This window comes from Cervus canadensis, chromosome 30, assembly GCF_019320065.1.
Source record: "Cervus canadensis isolate Bull #8, Minnesota chromosome 30, ASM1932006v1, whole genome shotgun sequence".
NCBI lineage: Eukaryota > Metazoa > Chordata > Mammalia > Artiodactyla > Cervidae > Cervus > Cervus canadensis.
The window spans coordinates 2121378-2141675 of record NC_057415.1 but is presented as its reverse complement, the minus strand read 5'-3'; the positions used below and the strand labels follow the sequence as shown (position 1 = coordinate 2141675).

Below are 20298 nucleotides of genomic sequence, written 5' to 3'. Positions count from 1 at the left end.
AGGGGAGAGACAGAGGGGAGAGGGTATCAAGGAAGGGTGGAGAGGAGAGGAAAGAGGAAAAGAAATGAGAGAGAAAGAGACCAGACACACAGAGAGGTGTCTGAGGGAGTGGTGGGATGGAGTTGCTTGGCCCCCAGCATTTTTTTGGGGGGCTGGGGTGGAACTTGTCTCCATGGTGGATTTTGTCTCTGGCCACACTGTTGGGCAGGATGGTATGGAGGGCCGGGTCCCCCAGAGGAATGCTTCCCTCTGAGCTCTCCTCAGACCACGGGGTCAGGCTTGTCTCTCCCTGTCTCCTTATGAAGTCTGGGGACTCCAAATGGATAGACTGGGGGTCGGAGGGGCCGTTTTAGCCTGTGTGTGACCTTGAGTTGTCACGTCCCTTCTTTGGGCCTCAGTTTTCCGAGGGTGGAATGCGGGGACTGATCTGGTCTTTGAGAGCCTAACAGGCTGTGAGAGTTAACCAGTCAGCCTCCCTGGTTCCTCGGCCAGACCTCTGTTTGGACCCGAGGTTGCTGGCAGGAGGCCTGGCTGCTCTGAAACTGAGATCTCCCCTTGGCCTGCCCTAGGAGGCCCTGCAGCCGCCAGCTTTCTGCTGAGGCCGTGGGATCCTTCTCTGGACTCCTGGCATCTTAGACTGTCTGTGGTCTGGCTCGGGCCTCTGGCTCTTCTGGGCTGTGCTCCTGGGCCCAAGGCCGTGCAAGGAACCAGGAAAGGGTCGTGTAGGGCCAGGGCCGAAGACAGCTTTTCTTCTTCGGGGTTTGAGGAGAGATGGTGGTATCTTGGGCCCCTTTGGCAGCGCTCGCTCTGACCTGCTGGGGCGGGCAGCCTTGAGTCGGGCTCCCTGCGCCGAGTAGAGCCGGTGTGGCTCTCCCAGAAGGGCCCCCAGGCCTGCCTCTGGGGTCGGAGACTGCGGCCCTCATTCACGCTTGTCTTCCCTCCCCACCACCCAGACGAGACCCTCCGCTCTTTGGCCAGCCCTTCCTCCCTGCAGGGCCCCGAGCTCCACGGCTGGCGCCCCCCAGTGGACTGTGTCCGGGCCAATGAGCTGTGCGCGGCCGAATCCAACTGCAGCTCCCGCTACCGCACGCTGCGCCAGTGCCTGGCCGGCCGGGACCGCAACACTATGCTGGCCAACAGGGAGTGCCAGGCAGCCTTGGAGGTGCTGCAGGAGAGCCCGCTCTACGACTGCCGCTGCAAGCGGGGCATGAAGAAGGAGCTGCAGTGCTTGCAGATCTACTGGAGCATCCACCTGGGGCTGACCGAGGGTAAGCCCCGCCAGGGCCCCGGGCTCAGCGGGAGGGCCTGGTAATGAGACAGACCGGCCAGCTGTGTCTCTTTCCACCTCCTGGGCAACCAGGAGCTAACCATCTGACCTAGGGCGGCAGATGTTGTTGGAGAGACAGACGAAGGAGGAGGTAGGGAGGAGAAAGGGTCAGGGTGGTGGAATGAGGGGGGATGGGGGTCTGGATGGGGAGTGAACCAAGGATGGCTGGCTGGCTGTGTGTCGTGGTAACAAGGGCAGGTGAGGCCAGAGTGCCCAGGTGGATGGAGAAGAGGACAGAGGAGAGAGAAGGGCCTGGCTGCGTGTGGGCAGAGCTGTGAGGTTTGCATGTGAGCAAACCATCCCCTGCCACTCTCTGCTGTCCCCCGCTGCCTGCCTGCTTCCAGGAGGTCTGCCCTTCTGGTGGCTTCCTGACCCCTGGCCTGGCCTAGGCACCATCAGCAGGGATTGGAGGGCACGTGGGCAGCAGGTCCCAGAGCCCTAGGCAAGCCTTCCTCCAAGGTCCAAGGCCGAACCTGTAAGCCTCTCACCCACCAACCACCTCCCCCAACTCCTCCCCCTCCAGACTAGGGTGTGGAGGATTTGCAGGCCTCCTGGGTCGGACATTCATTTATTAATTCAACAGGTGTTTACTGATCCTGGCTGCTAGGCATTAATAGTTGAGAGCAGCTGGGGCAGCGTTTGCCTTTGTGGAGCTCCTAGTCTGGGGGAGACACAGATAAGTCAGGGACTTGTTTGGTGATGTAGTGAGTGCTGTCGGAAAGCACTGGGTGCTCTGGAAGAGCCAAAGAAGGGCATCTAACCCCTTTTTGCAAAAGCTAGAGAGCCTTCCTGAAAGAGGCGGCCTTCAGGCTGAGACTAAAGAGTGAGGCGCAGTTACCTCGTGAAGGCATGTGGGGCGAGTGTGGGAGGTGTGGGACAGAGTTTGGGCAAAGGGTGGCGTATAATGCAGGTTAGCCGGCCTTCCTTAGAGACATGCAGGTAACTCAGTGGTTGCTTTAGTCGTGTCTGATTCTAGCCCACCAGACTCCTCTGTCCATGGGATTCTCCAGGCGAAAATATTGGAGTGGGTTGCCATGTCCACCTCCAGGGGATCTTCCCGGCTCAGGGATTGAACCCTCATCTGTTATGTCTCCTGCATGACGGATGTGTTCTTTACCATTACCGCCACCTAGAGGCAGATGGAAGTGGGGATGGAGGAGGAGAGATGGAAGGGGTTTGGATCTGGTGAGCAGCATGCTTAGGAGGTTTTATGTGATGATCTCTGCTTCAGGACAAAGTTCATGTGGTTCCAACAGGAGAGCAGACTGGAGAGACTGGAGGCCACTGCTGTGGTGCAGGCCAGGAATATGGAGGCTGAACGAGGACAGTGGCAGGAAAGAAGGATCTAAGAGCTGCCCAGGGGGTGGGATCAGCAGGTCTTGGTGAAAGGCCGGAGGAGTCAGTCTTCTGTGTGGGGCGGCTGAGTGGCTAAGGGGGCCTGTCGTGGCAAAGGTGTTGAGTCGGGGGAGGGCTGGAGATATGCATTTGTTTTGGGGTACATGCCCCTCATCAGCCCTGCCCTATAGACAGCTGGGCGTGCAGGGCTGGGGCCCAGGTGAGGAAGGGGAAGTGGACATAAGGATGGAGAAGTCGTGACCACGGACTTCCCTGGAAGTGATAAAGACTCCGCCTTTCAATGCAGGGGGTGTGGGTTCAATCCCTGGTTGGGGAACTGAGATCTCACATGCTACAGGGTGTTGCCAAAAATAAATAAAAATGTGGTAAATCAACTACAATAAAAAATAAAAAAGAAGTCACCAGCAGCCTGCAGGTGGTAACTGGGGCCAAGGGATTGGGTACAGTCACATTAGGAGGAGGTTAGGAACTGAGCTACTGGGGTCACTGCCATTGAAAGATGGGCTGCAGGGGTGATGGGGAGGCTCTGGGGGTGAGGTGGGAGGGAGCCCCTTGGGAGGACTCACTCTCAGAAAGAAGGAGGATCAACAGCCTCCAAGACTTCAGGCTCAACAGGAGAGGGATGGAGAGTGTCCCTGGTGCCCTTGGGGTGAGCACCTTAGGTGGCCCCTGGGAGTAGGAGCCTGCTTAGGGGGGTGCCTGGGAGCTGGGGAACTGGAAATGATGACTGTGGACAACTTCTTGAATTCTGGTGTGACTATAAAGGGCTTCCCAGGTGGCTCAGTGGTAAAGAACTCACCTGCCAATGCCGGAGACAAAAGAGATGTGGGTTCGATCCCTGGGTGAGGAAGATCCCCCGGAGGAGGGCGTGGGAACCCACTCCAGTGTTCTTCCCCGGAGAATCCCCGTGGACAGAGGAGCCTGGCGGGCTGTAGTCCATGCGGTCACAAAGAGAGGACACGACTGGAGCCACTTAGCAAGCATGTGAAGATAGAGGAGAATAGAGGATGCCTTTTTTTAAAAAGAGAGTTGAGTAGTTTAAATTCTAAAGTAGGACAGGAGCGATGGAGAGGCTGAGGTGAAGAAGAGAGAGGGGTGTGATGTGGAACTGTGCACTTGGGGGAGGGGAGGTGTCAGCCTGGACTCTGAGGGTCATCACCCCCGCCTCCCCTGCCCCAGCTGCTGGAGGGGCAGGAGGAAGCTGGGCCCAGGGTGGAGCCTGGATAGTGTTGGGTTCCTGACCAGTGGCTCAGAGGTTTCAAATTTGCCCTGAAATTAGGAGTAAACAGGGCTTGGAATGATTAACAGTCTTAGCACCATTAGTAACATAGTAATTCCTCATGAGTTGAGTGGTGACTTCCTGTTGCTGGCAACCTGGAATCCTAGAGCTTGCAATTAGCAAAGAGAGGGAACTCGCCAACATGAGCGGCGCTCTGTTCTCTGTGAGACAAGGAGCTGGCTTCCCTGACCCTCCCAGGCCTCCTCCGTCCACAGAATGTACATTTATCACAAATAAGACTTAATTGTTTAACTTCTTACAGAACTCACATAACAGAAACTGACAAATCCATGTTGCTGTTTAGTTGCTCAGTCATGTTGGACTCTTTGTGACCCCATGGACTGTAGCCCTTCAGGTTCCTCTGTCCCTGGGACTCCCAGGCAAGAATACTGGAGTGGGTTGCCATTTCCTTCTCCCTGTGCAAAGAACAGTAAAGGCCCCGATTCAACAAGCTGGTTTGTTTAGGTTTTTGCTTTCTTTCCACAGCCTTTAATTTCAACCCAAGGGAGACTGGGCAGAAGGTGGGTGGGCTTGCTGTAGGTGCAGAATGGGAAGGGAGGGGATAGAAGAGTTTAGGGCTAGAGAGCTGAGTGGGCCACTGGAGACCCTTCCCATTGGACTGGCCCCCTCGGCATCACCACATCAGTGCACTGGGGACCTTGCTTGGAGCCAGGCGTTGAGGTGTTTTGATGACAACAATAAGCATAATACGCATTTTATGCTGCCTTCTGCCACGTCTTCAAGACCCTGTTAACCCAGGAGGGCTCTGACTGTAGAGTCTCTGGATCCCAATGCTTGAGATGGTTTGTTGGTTCATTTACTCAACAAACATCTGTTAAACACCCATGGTGTGCTTCCGAGGGCGAGAGCAACCGAGGAAGCCGTGGGTCCTGTGTGGGCACCTACGGTCTGGGAGGCCCTTCTTTGGGTCCACTCTAGAAAGTCAGGCCCCTGCTTTTCTCCTTCCTCAGAACCATGCTCCCTGCCCCTTGCAGGCTGCTCAGTCCCCTCCCCTGGGTCTTGGGGCCAGCGGTTTCTGTCCAGGGCTCACTGGGGAACCCAGAGGCCTTTTATTAATAACAGCAGGTGGCGTTCCTCTGAGGGACAGAGTCTTCCAGAGAGGGGACCCTTCCTGGAGTGGGAAGAGTGGTCCCCCGGGAAGATGCAGGCACTTCCTCCCTGTTCCTTGTTTGTGTGTGCTTCAGTTGTGTCCAACTCTTTGCAACCCTGTGGACTGAGCCCACAAGTCTCCGCCATCCTTGGGATTCTCCAGGAAGGAATACAGGAATGGTTGCCGTGTCCTCCTCCAGGGGGTCTTCCTGAACCAGGGATCCTTAACATTCTTGATAACCTGACTTGGGCCTGGGTGGGTGAGGGGATCTAGGAGTGGAGAGACTCACGTGGGTTTGCACTTAGATTCTTGCTTCTCCAGGGTCCCTACTGGTGGATGCAATTCCTGGAGACTTGGTCCCACCTTTTGCCTCTGAGAGGGAGGCCCTACCCGTCACCTCCCCACCTGAGGCTGAGCTCATTGCATGGACTGAGGACCTCAGCGTGTGGGCAGAGCTGGGAGCCGAGCTCTCAGACAGTCCCAACTGCCAAGGGCCTCGAGGTCTTTCTAGCAGGAGGCTGAGATGCAGAGAGGTGTGGCAAGCCTCACGGGGCACACAGCAAGCTGCTGGTGGGACCAGGCCCCTGACTCCTCTAAGTAGACCCCTTTCTGCTGTCCTGGAAAGCAGAGACATCAGTTGGCCAACAAAGGTCCATATAGTCAAAGCTATGGTTATTCCAGTAGTCACGTATGGATGTGAGGGTTGGACCATAAGGAAGGTTGGGTGCCAAGGAGTTGATGCTTTCAAACTGTGGTGCTGGAGAAGACTCTTGAGAGCCCCTTGGACTGCATGGAGATCTAACCAGTCTATCCTAAAGGAAATCAACCCTGAAAATTCACTGGAAGGACTGATGCTGAAGCTGAAGCTCCAGTACTTTGGCCACCTGACACGAAGAGCCGACTCATTGTGAAAGATGCTGATGCTGGGAAAGATTGAGGGGGGAGGAGATGGGGGTGACAGAGGATGAGATGGTTGGATGGCGTTATTGGCTCAATGGACATGAGTTTAAGCAAACTCCAGGAGACAGTAAAGGACAAGGAAACTTGGTGTGCTACAGCCCATGGGGTCACAAAGAGCTGGACGCAACTGAGCTACTAAACAGTGACCGCTGCCCTGGGGGAGAGCTGTGGCCTTGGGCTTGTCTTCCCCTCTGCCGCAAATGCCCCCGTAATCACCAGTATTTACATGGGGGTGGGGGGAGGGATGTCACTGTTGGCTGCACGGGGCACTTGAGACCAGGCTTTTTGCCTCCTCTGGTGGCAACGCTGAAGTTAAAGGTCACCCTGGTTCTGCAAATGTGAAGTGCACAGGCTTCTCCCTACATGTCCTCTCCCAGCTCATGGGCTTGGAGCCTGACATCCCGGGTTTGACTTTAGTCTTGCTGCCAGGCAGGCTTCAGGTTTCCCGATGGTGAATTCTGCTGCAGGAGCGGGCAAGGAGAACTGATTTAAATAGGATGGGCCCCTCCCAACCAGTCATGGAAGAGGCTCTTTTTCCCCAGAGATCCATCCCCTGGGCCAATCAGTCATACTAGCCCATCTGTACCCAGGCACAGTGCTGTGTCAGATGCGGTAGGGAAGGACAGACCCTGCTGTAGGGAAGTGGGCCAGCCAGGAGAAGATGGCTCTGTGAAAAGTTAAGCAAGAGTTGTTTAGTCGCTCAGTTGTGTCCGAGTCTTTGCGATCCTATGGACTGCAGCATGCCAGGCTTCCCTGTCTGTCACTGTTTCCCTGAGTTTGCTCAAACTCATGTCCATTGAGTTGGTGATGCCATCCAACCATCTCATCCTCTGCTGCCCCCTTCTTTTGCCTTCAGCCTTTCCCAGCACCAGGGTCTTCTCCAATGAGTCGGCTCTTTGCATCAGGTGGCCAGAGTTTTGGATCTTCAGCCTCAGTGCTTCCAATGAATCTTCAGGGTTGGTAGTACTTGTTTAAGAATTTGGTTTCGATAACACTTTTTATTTTTGGAGGCAGTATTCATACTGGTTAAGTACTTGGACTCTGGAGCCAACAGCCTGGGTTTGAAAGCTAGCTCTGCCATTCACCAGCTGTGTGACTTGGGCAAGTGCTGTGGCATCTCCATGCCCCAGGCCCTGATCAGAAAAATAGGGAGAATAAGAGTGCCTAGCCCCTGGGGAAATTAAGAGGATTAAATGAGTTAGTACATCTAAAGCACTTCTAATGAAGAAAGCACAGCATAACCTCGTCGTTGTTACAAAAGCGCTTCCTAAGTTCTCTCGTTATTTGTTCACACCGGCTAGCATGGCTGTCATGCCAACCCCAGGGAATTTCTCCAGTGCTGGTGGGCAAACGGGAGAGCTTGCTGAGACCTTGCAAGCCCGTGATGGCCCTGCAGGCCCTGGGGAGAGGTGGGATTGGAGACAGGCCTGGACAAAAGAGTCACCTTTGGATTAGGCAGGTTCCAGTGGGCACCCCCTGTGCGTGAGGTGCCCTGTGTGCTGGCTCAGTTGGGGCCTAAGGGTGCTCTTGTGAGGTACAGTGAAGGGTGGGGCCACTTCTCTGGGGGCATGCTCTTCCTTTATGCCCTCTGGGGGAGGCTCTGTACCCTTTTTTGGGAGGGTCATCCTAGTATAGGGGAGAGATGCCTTGTCCCTGGACCAGCAGAGAGCTGGTCAGGGGCTAGCCTGTGGGTGACTTTGGGGCCTGGCTGAATAAGCAGATTCCAAGACTGCCCTCCTGGAGGCCGGCCCCTTCCTGCAGGTGGCCCCCAGGGCTGCCACCCCCATGGACTTCTCTTTAGGTGGTGAGCTTGCCTGTGGCCGTGGGCCTCAGGTGGACAGGAAATCAATGTGTGAGGCTGTGGTCATCACCTGTCTCCCCTGCCCCCTCCGCGTGCACACACAGTCTGAGTGATTATCCATTGATTTCTCCTCACCATCATGTCCGTCTCGAGGATCTTCCCTTTCCTGCTGAGTCACTGGCGGAGGGGGCAGCAGTCTCGCTGAGGTGGTGGTGGGTCTCCAGGGCAGTCACCTGCCATTTATCTGCTGTCACTCATTTACATCCTTGAGCCTCTGGTGCACCCCAGAGTCTGGGGGAGAGGCAGCAGGTCGGGGGGAAGACAGGTCGGGAGGCATACAGAAGTCACGGGTCAGGCCTCAGTCCAGTGGACCTCAGCCAGTCACTCCTGGTGACATGGTGGGAAGCAATGGGGAAATCCTGTCCCCTTAAGCTGGGGTATGGGCTTCCCAGGTGGCTCAGTAGTAAAGAATCTGCCCACCAATGCAGGAGAGGTGGGTTCAGTCCCCGGGTTGGGAAGTTCCCCTGGAGAAGGAAATGGCAACCCACTCCAGTATTCTTGTCTGGAGAACCCCATGGTTAGAGGAACCTGGTGGGTTACAGTACATGGAGTCGCAAAAGAGTCAGACATGACTGAGGATGCATGCACCCAAGTAAGCCTGGGCAGAGCCAGCCTGGTGTGATGGGAGAGGATGTTAGTGTCAGGGCCAGGTAGCTCTAGGTCTGCCTCGAGGAGCTGTGTGATCTCAGGCAGGTTGCTTCACCTCTCTGGGCCACGTCAGAGCACTCTCCTGTGAAATGAGGAAGTTGTACTAAATGACCTGGGATTTGTATAATACCTGGCCTTCCGTGGGCTATCAGGGTTCCACCTCCCCCGTGTCTTCTTTCCAGAAGCATACGGAAGTCCTTACAAGAGGCCGGGGCATGTGGGGAGTCACGAGAGAGCTGTATCGGGCAGTCTGATCTGCTCTGGTTGGAGAGAAATACCTCACCCACATGAAGTGTGCAGCGCTTTGGGCAGGATGTGAGCCTGGCCTGACACGGTTCTCTCTTCCAGGTGAGGAGTTTTATGAAGCCTCACCCTATGAGCCGGTGACCGCCCGCCTCTCGGACATCTTCAGGCTTGCTTCAATATTCTCAGGTGAGTGGGCTTGCACTGGGGCCTTGCCAGTCCTGCTCAGGTCCCCTGGGGCTGGCAGATCGAATCTCGGGGCTTGGTTGAGATGTCTGCTCGCCAGTAAGCCCCTGAATACCTCCAAGCCTGGAGTCTTCATCTGTAAAGAGAACACCATGACACCTTCCCCCCTTCTCCTCACCACCACCAAGGTTGTGTGTGGCCTAAAGTGTTTATGGGAATGGCCTAGAATGACCTGCCATGCTGGAGGTCTTGAATCTGACATCTGGTATTGCTTTCCCATTTTGTCACTCATCTTGCCTGGCGGGGTCCTTCCTAGCTGTTCTGCTTTGGTAGATTTGCTCAACCTCTCTGTGCCTCAGTTTGCTCTTTGGTGCAGAGGGGAGGACACCTACCTTGTTGGATGGTTGTACGGTCAGAATGAACCAATGGTTGACCTGGGCTCAGCATGCTGCTGGGCTCGTGGGAGCTGTTAGTTGAGGTGGCCTGTGTTCCTGTCACCATCGTCTATTCTGTTGGGAAACTCTCATCTCCTCTGGGGTCTCTGCTTCTGAAATCCCTTTGAGGAGAGCCTCTGCTGCCTGGCCGCTCCTGCCTCGGGCTACCTAGAAAGGGAGAAGGCTCATTTGAGCTCCAGTTTGCTTGCCATGGTCTGTGTGTAGGAGCCCTGTGAGTCTTTTTTGGTTCTTTCTTCTTGACCTGTTCCCTCTGGCTTTGGGGTGACCAGTGGGCCTAGGGCAGCCTACCCCTACTTGGGCACTGGGGAGGGCCTTCTGGTCTTGCAGGCTGGGATGAGCTTCCTGGAGTCACCAGTCATACTTAGAGGGGACCAGGGTGGGCTTTCTCACCAAGACCTGTGAGTGTAGGGCCCCAAATCTCAGGCTTCTAAGCACTTTGTGACAGTATGTGAAACCTTCCGAAGTTTCTTTTGCGCTAAACCGAGGTTTCTCAACAGCAGCGCCGTTGACATTGACCTGGGTAATCCTCTCTGTGGCAGAAGATGTCCTGTGCGTGTGTGGTATTTAGCTACGTCCCTGGCCTCTACGCCCTGGATGCCAGGAGCAGCCCCCCAAACTGCAACCACCCCGTGTGTCTCCAGACACTGCCACTTGTCCCCTGAGGGGCACAGTCACTGCCAGCTGAGAAGCACGACTCTAGACTGCGAAATGAGACTCTAGGGAGACCCTCGGCCCTTTCCAATGAGGAATTCTCCAGGACAGTGTTTCCAAAACTTTTTCTTTTTTTCATTGTTGCCCCTTTAAGGAGAAAAATTAATTCCAAAGAGAGAAATAGTCTCAGTCTGCTGGGGCTGCCATAAAAGAATATCCTAGACTGGATGGCTTAAATGATGGAAGTCTATTATCTCACAGTTCTGGAGGCTGGAAGTCCAGGGTCGAGGTTTCTGGCAGGTTTGGTTTCTGGAGAGGGCTTGCTTCATGGTTTGCAGACAACAGCCTTCTCACTGTGTCCTCACAGGGTAGCGGGTGTGGATGGGTGGAAAGGATGTGGGGGATTGGAGCAGGGAGATACAAAAGACGAGAGGGGGGAGAGAGACAGAGAGAGAGAGAGAGAAAGAAAGACAGACCTCTTCCTCTTCTTATGAGGACACTAATCCTATTGGATCATGGCCCCACCCTTATGACCTCATTTAACCTTAATGACCTCCTAAGAGCCCTGTCTTCAAATACAGTCACACTGGGGTTTAAGGCTTCAGCATCATTAATTTAGGGTGGGGACACAATTCAGTCCATAGCCAATGCCAAGTAATAAAATTGTCAGATAGGCTTGAGGTCTGGAGGGCCACACGCCACTGTCATATCTCCCCCGCCCCCCTTTTTTTTTGCTTACCCAGGAGCCTGTTTTTGCTCCTTTAGGGCTGATACCCTCCTTTTCTCTCGAGAAGGCATGCTCTAAGGGATTAAGAGGTGGGGATACACATGTACCTGGTGGGAGAAATCCTGGGACCCATGAAAAGGGAGGCAGTGGCCAAAGACTGACCATTTGGCTGTGCCCTGGGGCACTGGTATGGCAGGGATGGCGGTGGATGGAATGGTGACTTCACCGGTGGTCCCTGCATGGAGCAGCCTGCCCCGGGCTCTCACTCTCACACCCCACGATGGGATGACGGCAGAGGTACCCATCTTGTCTCTGTTTATGGCTTTGTGATGACTCTGTGATGAGTCTTGCCCATCTCTAAGGGGCTGAACTCGCTGATGGACTGACTGAGGCCCCTCCTGGCACAGACATTTGCTTCTCACATCTCTTGATTAGTTTCAGATAGAAAACCACCTTGGGCCACTCTTTTGGAGGCAGTGCTTGGGGCCTCCAGCAGATTGAGGAGGTGGTTGGCATGTGGATGCTGTGATGGGGAAATGCTAGCAGCCTCACCTACCCGTTTCCCACCCCACGCCAAGCTGGGGTGCCACTGCCTGGGCGGGAGCCATTGGATTTACCTCCAGGGAAGAAATGGCTTTGGCTTGCTCCCTGGAGGTTGAAGGTCAGAGGTCCTCACCAGAGCTGGGGCCGCCACTGTCTCCTGGACTGACACTAAGTATCTTCCTGGCAGAAAATCTTTCTGTAATGGATTTGGCATTCTGCGGGACAAGGAAGTTGACAAGACAAATAAGGAGATTGCTGGTCTGCAGCTCACTCAATCAGCATCCTTTACCTGCTGCTCAGACATAACTGGGCCCTGCACGACCCTGGGTCCCTGGGCTCTGGGGACCACTCCCCACAGTGAGGGCAAGGCTCCCCCTCATTGCCCCCGCTGCCCCTGCTTCACCCAGAGCAGCTCTCAAGTTGGTGCATGGGTGGCTCTATCTGAGGGAAACCCGACCACCAAGAAACCAAGCAGACTGTGGCAGGGGGCACGCAGCAGAAAGAAGGCTGAGTGGGGAGCTGGGAGCCTGATTCCAGCGCAGTCTCTGCCATAGTTCAGCTGATGGGCTTGGGAGGTCACTTCCCTCCTCCAGACCTCACGTCTCTTTTCTGAAGAAGGAAGGTGTGAGCTTAGAGCAGGCCTGACCTCATCCAGGCGCACAGACGACGGTGGTGTTGTTTGACGTCTATAGGATGGAGTAGAGCAGATTGGAGCTCAGATGGTCATGGCCATTGCCTGGCTGCCCAGGAGGCTGAGAGGTCAATACCTGGGCAGGTGTATGACCCACCTGTGGCTCGCTGGCTGGGGAGGCCCGGCCTGGGAGACCCTAGGTCCTGTGCTGATGCTTCAGGATGATAAGGCTGCCACCCAATACGATTGTCTGGAGCACTGCCCCCTACCCTTCCACACGTTTATATGTGGCCTTAGGCGGCCCCCTCCACCATCTTGATGTGGAAAGGCTGTGGTGAGGGGCAGAACTGGGAGTTCTCCAGACTGTAATCCTCCCATTTGGAGCCCGGGGACTTGGGGGAGGGTGCTCTTGTGTCTCTGGGGCTGAGTGGCTACTGTCCCCTTATTTGTTTATTTTTGGCTGTGCTGGGTCCTTATTCCTCTGCATGCTCTCGTTGTTCGACCCCCTCTGGTTGCGGCAAGTGGGGCTACTTTCTAGTTGTGGTGCGCGGGCTTCTCAGAGGTTGTGAAGGGGGATGCAAACAGTGAGGGAAAGGAAATGCTTCGTCTACATGGGGCGAGGCCATAAAAGTGAGGATGAAGGGCCCGTGCGGGCCCGGCAGTGGCTTCCCTGTTGGCCGCTGGGCCATGCCCCAGGCCAGGGGGCAGCAGCAGGCAGGGGCCTTGCCTGGGCTGTCAGTGGCTCTCTCTGTGCTCCTGGTGAGGCCGGGGGCCTCCAGGGCCTGGGGAACCTGATTCAGGTGTTGCCAGATACGTGGGTGCAGCGTAAATTTATGCAAACTTGTCTTTCCTATAGTTGGAAGGGGACTTAGAGATCATCTAAACTCACCCCTTATTTGGCAGAAGGGAAACTGAGGCCCCAAGTGAAGGGGCGTCTACACCAGGACTCAACCCTGCTTTTCCCCCTGCCCATCATGTTCCTCAGACTTCCTCTGGTGTTTCAGCTCTAAGCCCTGGTTTCTTCTTACACAATGCTGGACTGATGGCAATGCCTACCTGCTCAGGTTTTAAATCCTGTGGACAGAAGACAGCAACAATAAATACAAATATCAGCTATTAAATTTGGGCTTCCCCAGTGCCTCAGAAATAAAGAACCCACCTGCCAATGCAGGAGACATAAGAGATGTGGGTTCGATCCCTGGGTCAGGAAGATCCCCTGAAGGAGGAAATGGTAAACTGCTCCAGTATTCTTCCCTAGCAAATCCCACGGACAGAGGAGCCTGCCGGGTTATAGCCCGTCGGATTGCAAACAGTTGAACACAAGTTGCTGACTAAAGAACAACGAACTGAGAAATTGCGTGTGGGTTCCTGGCCCAGCACCTGGATGCTGGGCTCAGACATGTAGCTTCCGGCCCAGAGAATCCCATGGACTGTGTAGTCCATGGGGTCGCAAAGAGCCGGACACGACTGAGCACCTTTCACTTCTTACAGCGGACAGTGCAGGGACTTCTCCACGGCCGTCAGTGGCTCAGGCAGGGTGGCCTGGAGCCTGTTTATGGGAGATGGTTGCATGGCTTTTGGTGACATGAGGCTCCCTCCACCCATGTTCGTGCTGCATGGGGGCTGCAATGGGAGGTGGCTGGGTGATTTTCAGGGGGCAGTGGGTCCCTGGGGCGCCTGCTGGGCCTCTGTGGCCTTAGCTCACTGTGATCAGGTGGGAACATGGGGGCTGGTGAGCGGCCTGGCTCGGGCCTTCTGTTCGTGGTGGGAACACAGGGGGCTGGTGAGGGGCCTGGCTCGGGCCTTCTGTTCGTGGTTAGAGGAAGAAGTGATGGGTGTGACAGTGTCAGTTGGCTGTGAGCCTCTGGGGTGGGCCGTCTTGCTTGGATGGAGTCAGGAGAGGCCTGAGGATTTTTTTTTTTTAGGAAATTTCTGTTTTGTTTTGTTTATTTGCATATAGTTGGTTTATAATGTCGTGTTAGTTTCTGCTGTATAACAGAGTGAGTCACCTGTGTGTATCCATATATCCCCTCCCTTCTGAGTCTCCCCTCCCTTCCTACCCATCCATGTAGGTCATCACGGAGCACCACACTGCACTCCTCGGATGTTCTTTTTTGAAAAAATTAATTAATCAAATTTTAATTGGAGGATAATTGCTTTACAATACTTTGTTGATTTCTGCCATACCTCAGCATGAGTCAGCCATAGGTGTACGTGTCCTCTCCCTTCTGAACGTCCCTTCCCACCTCCCACCCCGTCCCACCACCTCTAGATTGTTGCAGAGGACTGTATTTGAGCTCCTGAGTCACACAGTGAATGTCCCCGGCTGTCTGATCTTGCAGACGGTAATGTACGTGTTTCCACGCCTGCTCTCAGCTTGTCACCCCCTCTCCTCCCCTCCCTGTGTCTGCAAATCTGTTCTCTGCGTCTGCGTCTCCACTGCTGCCCTGCAGGTAGGGTCATCCCTCCCGCCCTTCTAGGTTCCATATGAACGCATTAACATACGATATTTGTCGTTCTCTTTTTGATGCTTTATTCCACATAATAGGCTATCAGTTCATCCACCTTGTTAGAACTGAGTCAAGTGCATTCCTTTTAATGGCTGAGTAATATCCCATTGAGTATATGTACCACAACTTCTTTATCCATTCATCTGTCAGTGGACATTTAGGTTGCTTAAATGTTCTAGCTATTGTAAACAGTGCTGCGATGATCATTGGGGTGCATGCATCTTTTTCAGTTTTGGTTTCCTTGGGGTATATGCCCAGTTGCAGGATTGTTGGGTTATATGGTAGATTTATTTCTAGTTTTTTAAGGAATCTCCATACTGATCTCTATAGTGGCTATATCAGTTTGCATTCCCACCAACAATGCAGGAGGGTTCCCTTTTCTCCAAAGCTCTGGGGTGTTCTAGTTGAAGGCTCCACTGGTCCTTTTGCAGGGGCCTCAGGAGAGGAGGGAATCCTACCCTTGCCAAGAAGCTTTGGAAATGGCCCCTGAGGGACACCACCCTCCCCCTCTGCGCCCTTGTGCTTCGTTCTTATTACAGTGCTTGCTCTTGCGTGTTGGGGGCACGAATATGATGGCACTGTGATTGTTGGTCTCTGTGTCACTGCATCCGCGCATCTCTGCTCCCCTGTGTGCCTAGCGCTGGCACTGACACCCATCCACGGAGGATCCTGGACTAGAGGATGGTTGCGGACTAGAGACCTGCTGGGCCTAGTTTGAATCCTGGCTGGACCCTACTGACTGACTACAGGGTGGATCACTTGACTGAATCTCATTTTCCTCATCTGTAAAATGTAGTGCTGCCAGGATGGGTGATGACCTCCCCAGAAGGCGGTGGAGCCCAGGAGCACCCTAGGTGGTGGCCACAGGCGATGCTGCCAGGCGCTGGTGGGAGCTAGTGGTTTAGTGTGAGCTCTTAGAGCTGCACCAGGAAGGCTGGCTGAGAGGTCCAGGTGGGTCTGAGGTGTCCCGCGTGGGCTGCCTGTCGAGTAGCCCTGAGGTTTAGAGGAGGACTGGGGGCTTCTGAGGGCTTCAGGGAAGAGGTGGATCTTGGTGTGATGCCAACACTACCTACGATGCTGCTTTGAAGGGAGTCAGACCGTGTCCTCACTGGATCATTGGGGCAGGTAGACACGGCTGAGACCCACGAGGTGGTTTATCTGTGGTGCTAGTGTGGCCCTGAGAGCCCACGGGAGGCAGCAGCAGACGGCGCCTGGGGCACTCAGCAGAGTCTTGGGGGAGGAGAGTGGGATCTGAGGGTCACAATCCCAGCAGCATCATGGCTTGGAGGCTACCCCCACTTCTAGGTCTGGTGGGCTCCGAGGACAGCGACTGGAGACCCTTGTGGCAGATGGAAGATTGGCCTCCCGGGGTCTCCTCCCTTGGAACTCTCGCTCAGGAGTTCTCTGGGACAGAACTCAGCGTGACTGACTCGGGTCGAGTCCCTGGTGGGGTGCGGCTGAGCTGCCTTTGGGTGAGGGAGTGGCTTAGCCCTGGGCTCCAGAGTCAGTCCCCCCTGAAGGTCACCGGAGTGGCATGAGTGGGCACCCGGAGAGTCGGGCTTGGCTCATTTCTGTTGGATGCCCTGGGAGGCCCCCTCCCTTCCCTGGCTCCGCCGAGGGCCCCCCCTGCCCCTCCTCCCCTGAAGTTGCTGAGCTGAAGATGGCAAGCAAGGCCCAGCAGATCAGCTGGTGCCTCTCAGAGGGGACTCGATCCCAAGGCAGCCCCTGTGAGGAGGCTTTGGGGACCCAGGGCAGGGGATGGCCGGGGGTGGGGGGCGGTGAACTGCAGCCCATCTCCCTGCCCCCCTGCATGGTGGCTCAGGCGATAAACTGCTTATCCTCAGGTTGTCTGCCTGAGCCGAATGCAGAAGCGTGTTATTTAAATTTCAAAATCACATTCTTCTTCTAACAGCTGTCAGAGTCTCTGAGCATCAGCGAAAATTGGGCCTCAGCGGCGGTTCTGCCACCTTTCCCACCGCCCCTTCCAGGGACAATGTGTCTGGTGGCCTAGGAGGTGGTGTGGCATGGGAGGGGCTGTGGGGACAGGGGGAAGTGGGGGGTGGTGACCCATGACTCTGGCCGTGCTGATCAGCGGTTGGGACCGATGGGAGGAGGCCAGCTTCCCCATCGGGGAGCCAAGTGCTTCCTCCCTTCCGTTTCATTTCCTCTTCTCCCCCGGGCTCCCCCAGCCAGGAGGATTTGCTTGCAGAAGGTGTGAGCGGAGTGCCGGTGGCTTCATGTTTGCTTCTCTTTGTGTCCATGAAAGAAAAAAGGAGAGAACAGTATTTAACCCAACGAGAGGTTTTTTAAGGGTAGAGGTTCAGGTGCTATGGCTGGGGTGAGGTCTTGGTTGGGCAAAGTGTTTCTGGTTCCCTTCAAATAGCATCTTCTAGGGGCACCTACTTGCTTCCCCGTGGGTGGATAGACAGGCTCTGCCAGCGGTGGGGGTGAGGGTGGTCCCAGGCTCACCCTGCACTCTTGGCATGCAGGGCTCTGTCCATTCCCCCCAGCAACACCCCGTCCACTCCTCACCCCACCCTGGTGCCCCGCATGCTCCTCCTGGCTTAGCCAGGGACTGTGCTCCTCTTATTTATCTGGGTAGAAGGCAGGATTTGGCTAACTGTTCTGGGAATGATCCTGCCAACTATGTCTGTCAGCATGTTATGTTCTTTTAACCCCATGAATGTAGAGAAAGGAACAGGTCTGACTGGGGTCACACGTGTCCATGTGTGTAGTGTGTAGGTGGGGAGTATAAGTGTGTTCGGTGAATGCCTGGGAGGTGTGTGTATGTGTGGTTTGTGTGTGTGTGTAGTGTGTGTGTATGTGTGGTTTGTGTGTGTGTGTAGTGTGTGTGGGGTGGTGTGTGTGTATGTAGAGTGATATATGTGTGTGGAGTTGTGTTTGTGTGGGGTGGTGTGTGTGGGGGTGGGGCATGTGTGTGTGTGTGTGTGTGTGTGGTGTTGGTGGGGTGGTGTGTGTGGGGTGGTGTGTATGTGGAGCTGTGTGTGTGTGTAGTGTGTGTAGGGTGGTATGTGTGTATGTAGAGTGATACATGTGTGTGGAGTTGTGTTTGTGTGGGGTGGTGTGTGTGTTTGTGTGGGATGGGGTGTGTGTGTGTGTGTGTGTGTGGTGTTGGTGGGGTGGTATGTGTGTGGGGTGGGGTGTGTGTGTGTGGGGTGGTGTGTGTATGTGTGGTTTGTGTGTGTGTGTGGTGTGTGTAGGGTGATGTGTCTGTGTGGGGTGGTATGTGTGTGTGTAGAGTGATATATGTGTGTGGAGTTGTGTTTGTGTGGGGCGTGTGTGTGTGTGTGGAGTTGTGTTTGTGTGGGGTGGTATGTGTGTGGGGTGGTGTGTATGTAGAGCTATGTGTGTGTGTGGTGTGTGTGTATGTTGGGTGATATACGTGTGTGGGTGGTGTGTCTGTGTGGGGTGATGTGTGTCTATGAGTTTTGGCAGTGGCCCCCTTCTGCACGTGGAGAGGGGAGGAGGAGAGGGAGGCAGGGATGGAAGACTTGAGTGGGAATGTGGGCGATGGTGGTCCTTCCCTTGGGGAACAGACATTGCCCTCAGGCCCTTTCTGACCTCTTAGGGAAGCCCTGGGAGTGGGGGTCAGGGGTGAATACCGAGGGATGTTAGAGGATGGAAGGCCATTCTCCCCATCAACAAAAATGAGCAGACTGAAGCTTCCTGTGAGTTCCGCAGCTTCCTACAGTCAGGAGGTTATGTTGCTGGGCTCTGGACTCTTGGTACCCATGCTGCAGAGGCGTGTGTTGAGTCCATCTCTCACGGAGCATCCCTTGCATGCCATGCCCTGATCCAGTGGACACGACAGAGGCGTCTGTTGCTCTCATGGAGTTTACATTCGATTAGCTTGAGACAGAGAAAAGCCAAACAAGGCAACAAGCAAATTCTCAAAAATAAGTGAGATAGTGATGAATGCTGAGTAAGGATTAAAACCGAATGAGGAGCAAAGGTGTCTTGTGGCGACTCTGGATTGGAAATGCCCAAGTGTGACTCCCGGGAAGGATGCTGCTGTGGGAAATTCTGGGAGTGGCAGAAGGGACAGCAGGTGAAGGCCACAGGTGGGGACCCGTGTGGTGGAGGGTGAGACTTCGGGAAGGTGGGCTGGGACAGTGATGATTTGGGGGGTGGGCACAGAGGTGGGCAGGGGCCAATCCCTGAGATGCCGCAGGCACGTTGAGGAGTTAAGATTTCCTTTTAAGAGTAGTGAGAAACCTTTGAGGATTTCAAATACCAGAATGGCACAGTATGATTTATGGTTTTGAAAAGGTTCTTCTTGTGCCATGGGAGGGTGGATCAGGGGGCAGGGAGAGCCTGTGAGCTGTTGCAGTTGCTCACGTGCTATGACAGCAAAAGAGAAAAAGATGCATGGAGCTGGGATCTACTGGGATCTGATAATTTAGGCTTGAACAACACTGGTACCACTGTTTACCAGAACGGAGAAGGTGACAAAAGGGGCAGGTGGGGGCGGGGAGCAGAGATCCAGGGTTCTCTTTTAGTCACATGGACACTGAGATGCTAGTTAGACCTCCACCTGGAAATGGCCAAGTAGGCTGTTGGATGTAAGCCTGGAGTTCTGGGAGAGGTCAGAGTTGATATACAGATTGCGAATCGTTAGCATATAGATGGTACTAACAGCCGTGGGACCATGAAGTCACTTAGGGAGACTAGACGGGGAGGGAGGCGGGCTCTCCGCGCAGAGGAGGCTGAAGCCAGGGCCAGTGATGAAAGGGGAGCCGAGTCAGGCGGGGAGGCTGAGTGTGGAGGGCAGCTGCTGGGCAGGGTGGCGGGACTGGGCAGAGAGGGAGGACAGTGAGCTGGGTGTGCGGTCAGTCATGAGAGGGGCAGCAGGGAATGACCAAGGAGTTGAGGGGGGACTGGCATCAGGAGTCCCGTAGGAGGAGCGGTGCCCCAAACATGGCCCTGAGGAGAAAGCAGGACCCCCACCGCCTCTGGGCCCAGTGGTCCGCTGTCTATAAGCTGCCCAATGGCCGCTGCTTCCAAAATCAATATGCCAAATGACCGCATCACTGATTTTACCAATTTATGGATCTGCCAAACCTGTTTCTTTTTATTATTATTATTTTACTTTTTTCCCCCCTTAAATTTATTTTTTGGCCATGCCATTTGGCATGTGGGATCTTACTTCCCCAACCAGGGAATATGTGCCCTTTGCTTTGGAAGCTCAGAGAGTCTTACCACTGGACCACCAGGGAAGTCACTCTTTTCATTATTTTTAAAGCTTTTAGAAATGCACATTTGAATGATTTTCATGGCTTCTGAAGATTTTTTTTTTTGCAAATGGTCTTCACTGTTGTTTTTTAAGATATATTCAGCTTTTCAGGAATCTAAGCATTGGGAGTTGATGTTGACTTCTTAGAGCAAGAAAGGTATATTTCATAATCAGTAAAAAATAATTTAGCTTATGATTGGTGCTTCTAATCCTACTTTCATTCACCAGAAATAAAAGAAACTGACAAAGAATTAAGGTGAACCACACCAATATGAAATGGCTCAATTTTGGCTTTTAACTGTCAAACAGAATTAAAACTGATAGGCCATTGTGGGAAAAGGTATGAGAATGGTAAAAATCCTAAATATTAAAAAAAATCACACCAAGACTATATTTAAAAGGACAAAGAGCATTCAAAAGTGGCTAAAAAGTCCCTTCAAATGTGAAATACTGTAATGAAGTTTTAATTTTTAATTATTAGAAACATAAAATCAAGACTGGTATGCCATTTACAGAAAGGATTCTGACAGCAGTTACAATTTGTCAAAATATAAAA

At 54.1% G+C, this 20298-nt stretch overlaps 1 protein-coding gene across 2 annotated transcripts in view; it reads left to right on the top strand.

Annotated features, from left to right (window-relative positions):
- GFRA2 (GDNF family receptor alpha 2) overlaps positions 1–20298 on the top strand; it is a 102303-nt gene that overhangs the window by 4863 nt on the left and 77142 nt on the right. Inside the window, exons 2-3 of one of the 2 annotated variants that reach the window (XM_043453712.1) lie at positions 995–1268; positions 8891–8974. In XM_043453712.1, coding sequence (XP_043309647.1) covers positions 1127–1268; positions 8891–8974 — 226 coding nt within the window. In that variant the 5' untranslated portion in view covers positions 995–1126. Of the gene's footprint in view, positions 1–953; positions 1269–8890; positions 8975–20298 lie in introns of both variants that reach the window. The other variant, XM_043453711.1, reaches the window with a different exon arrangement.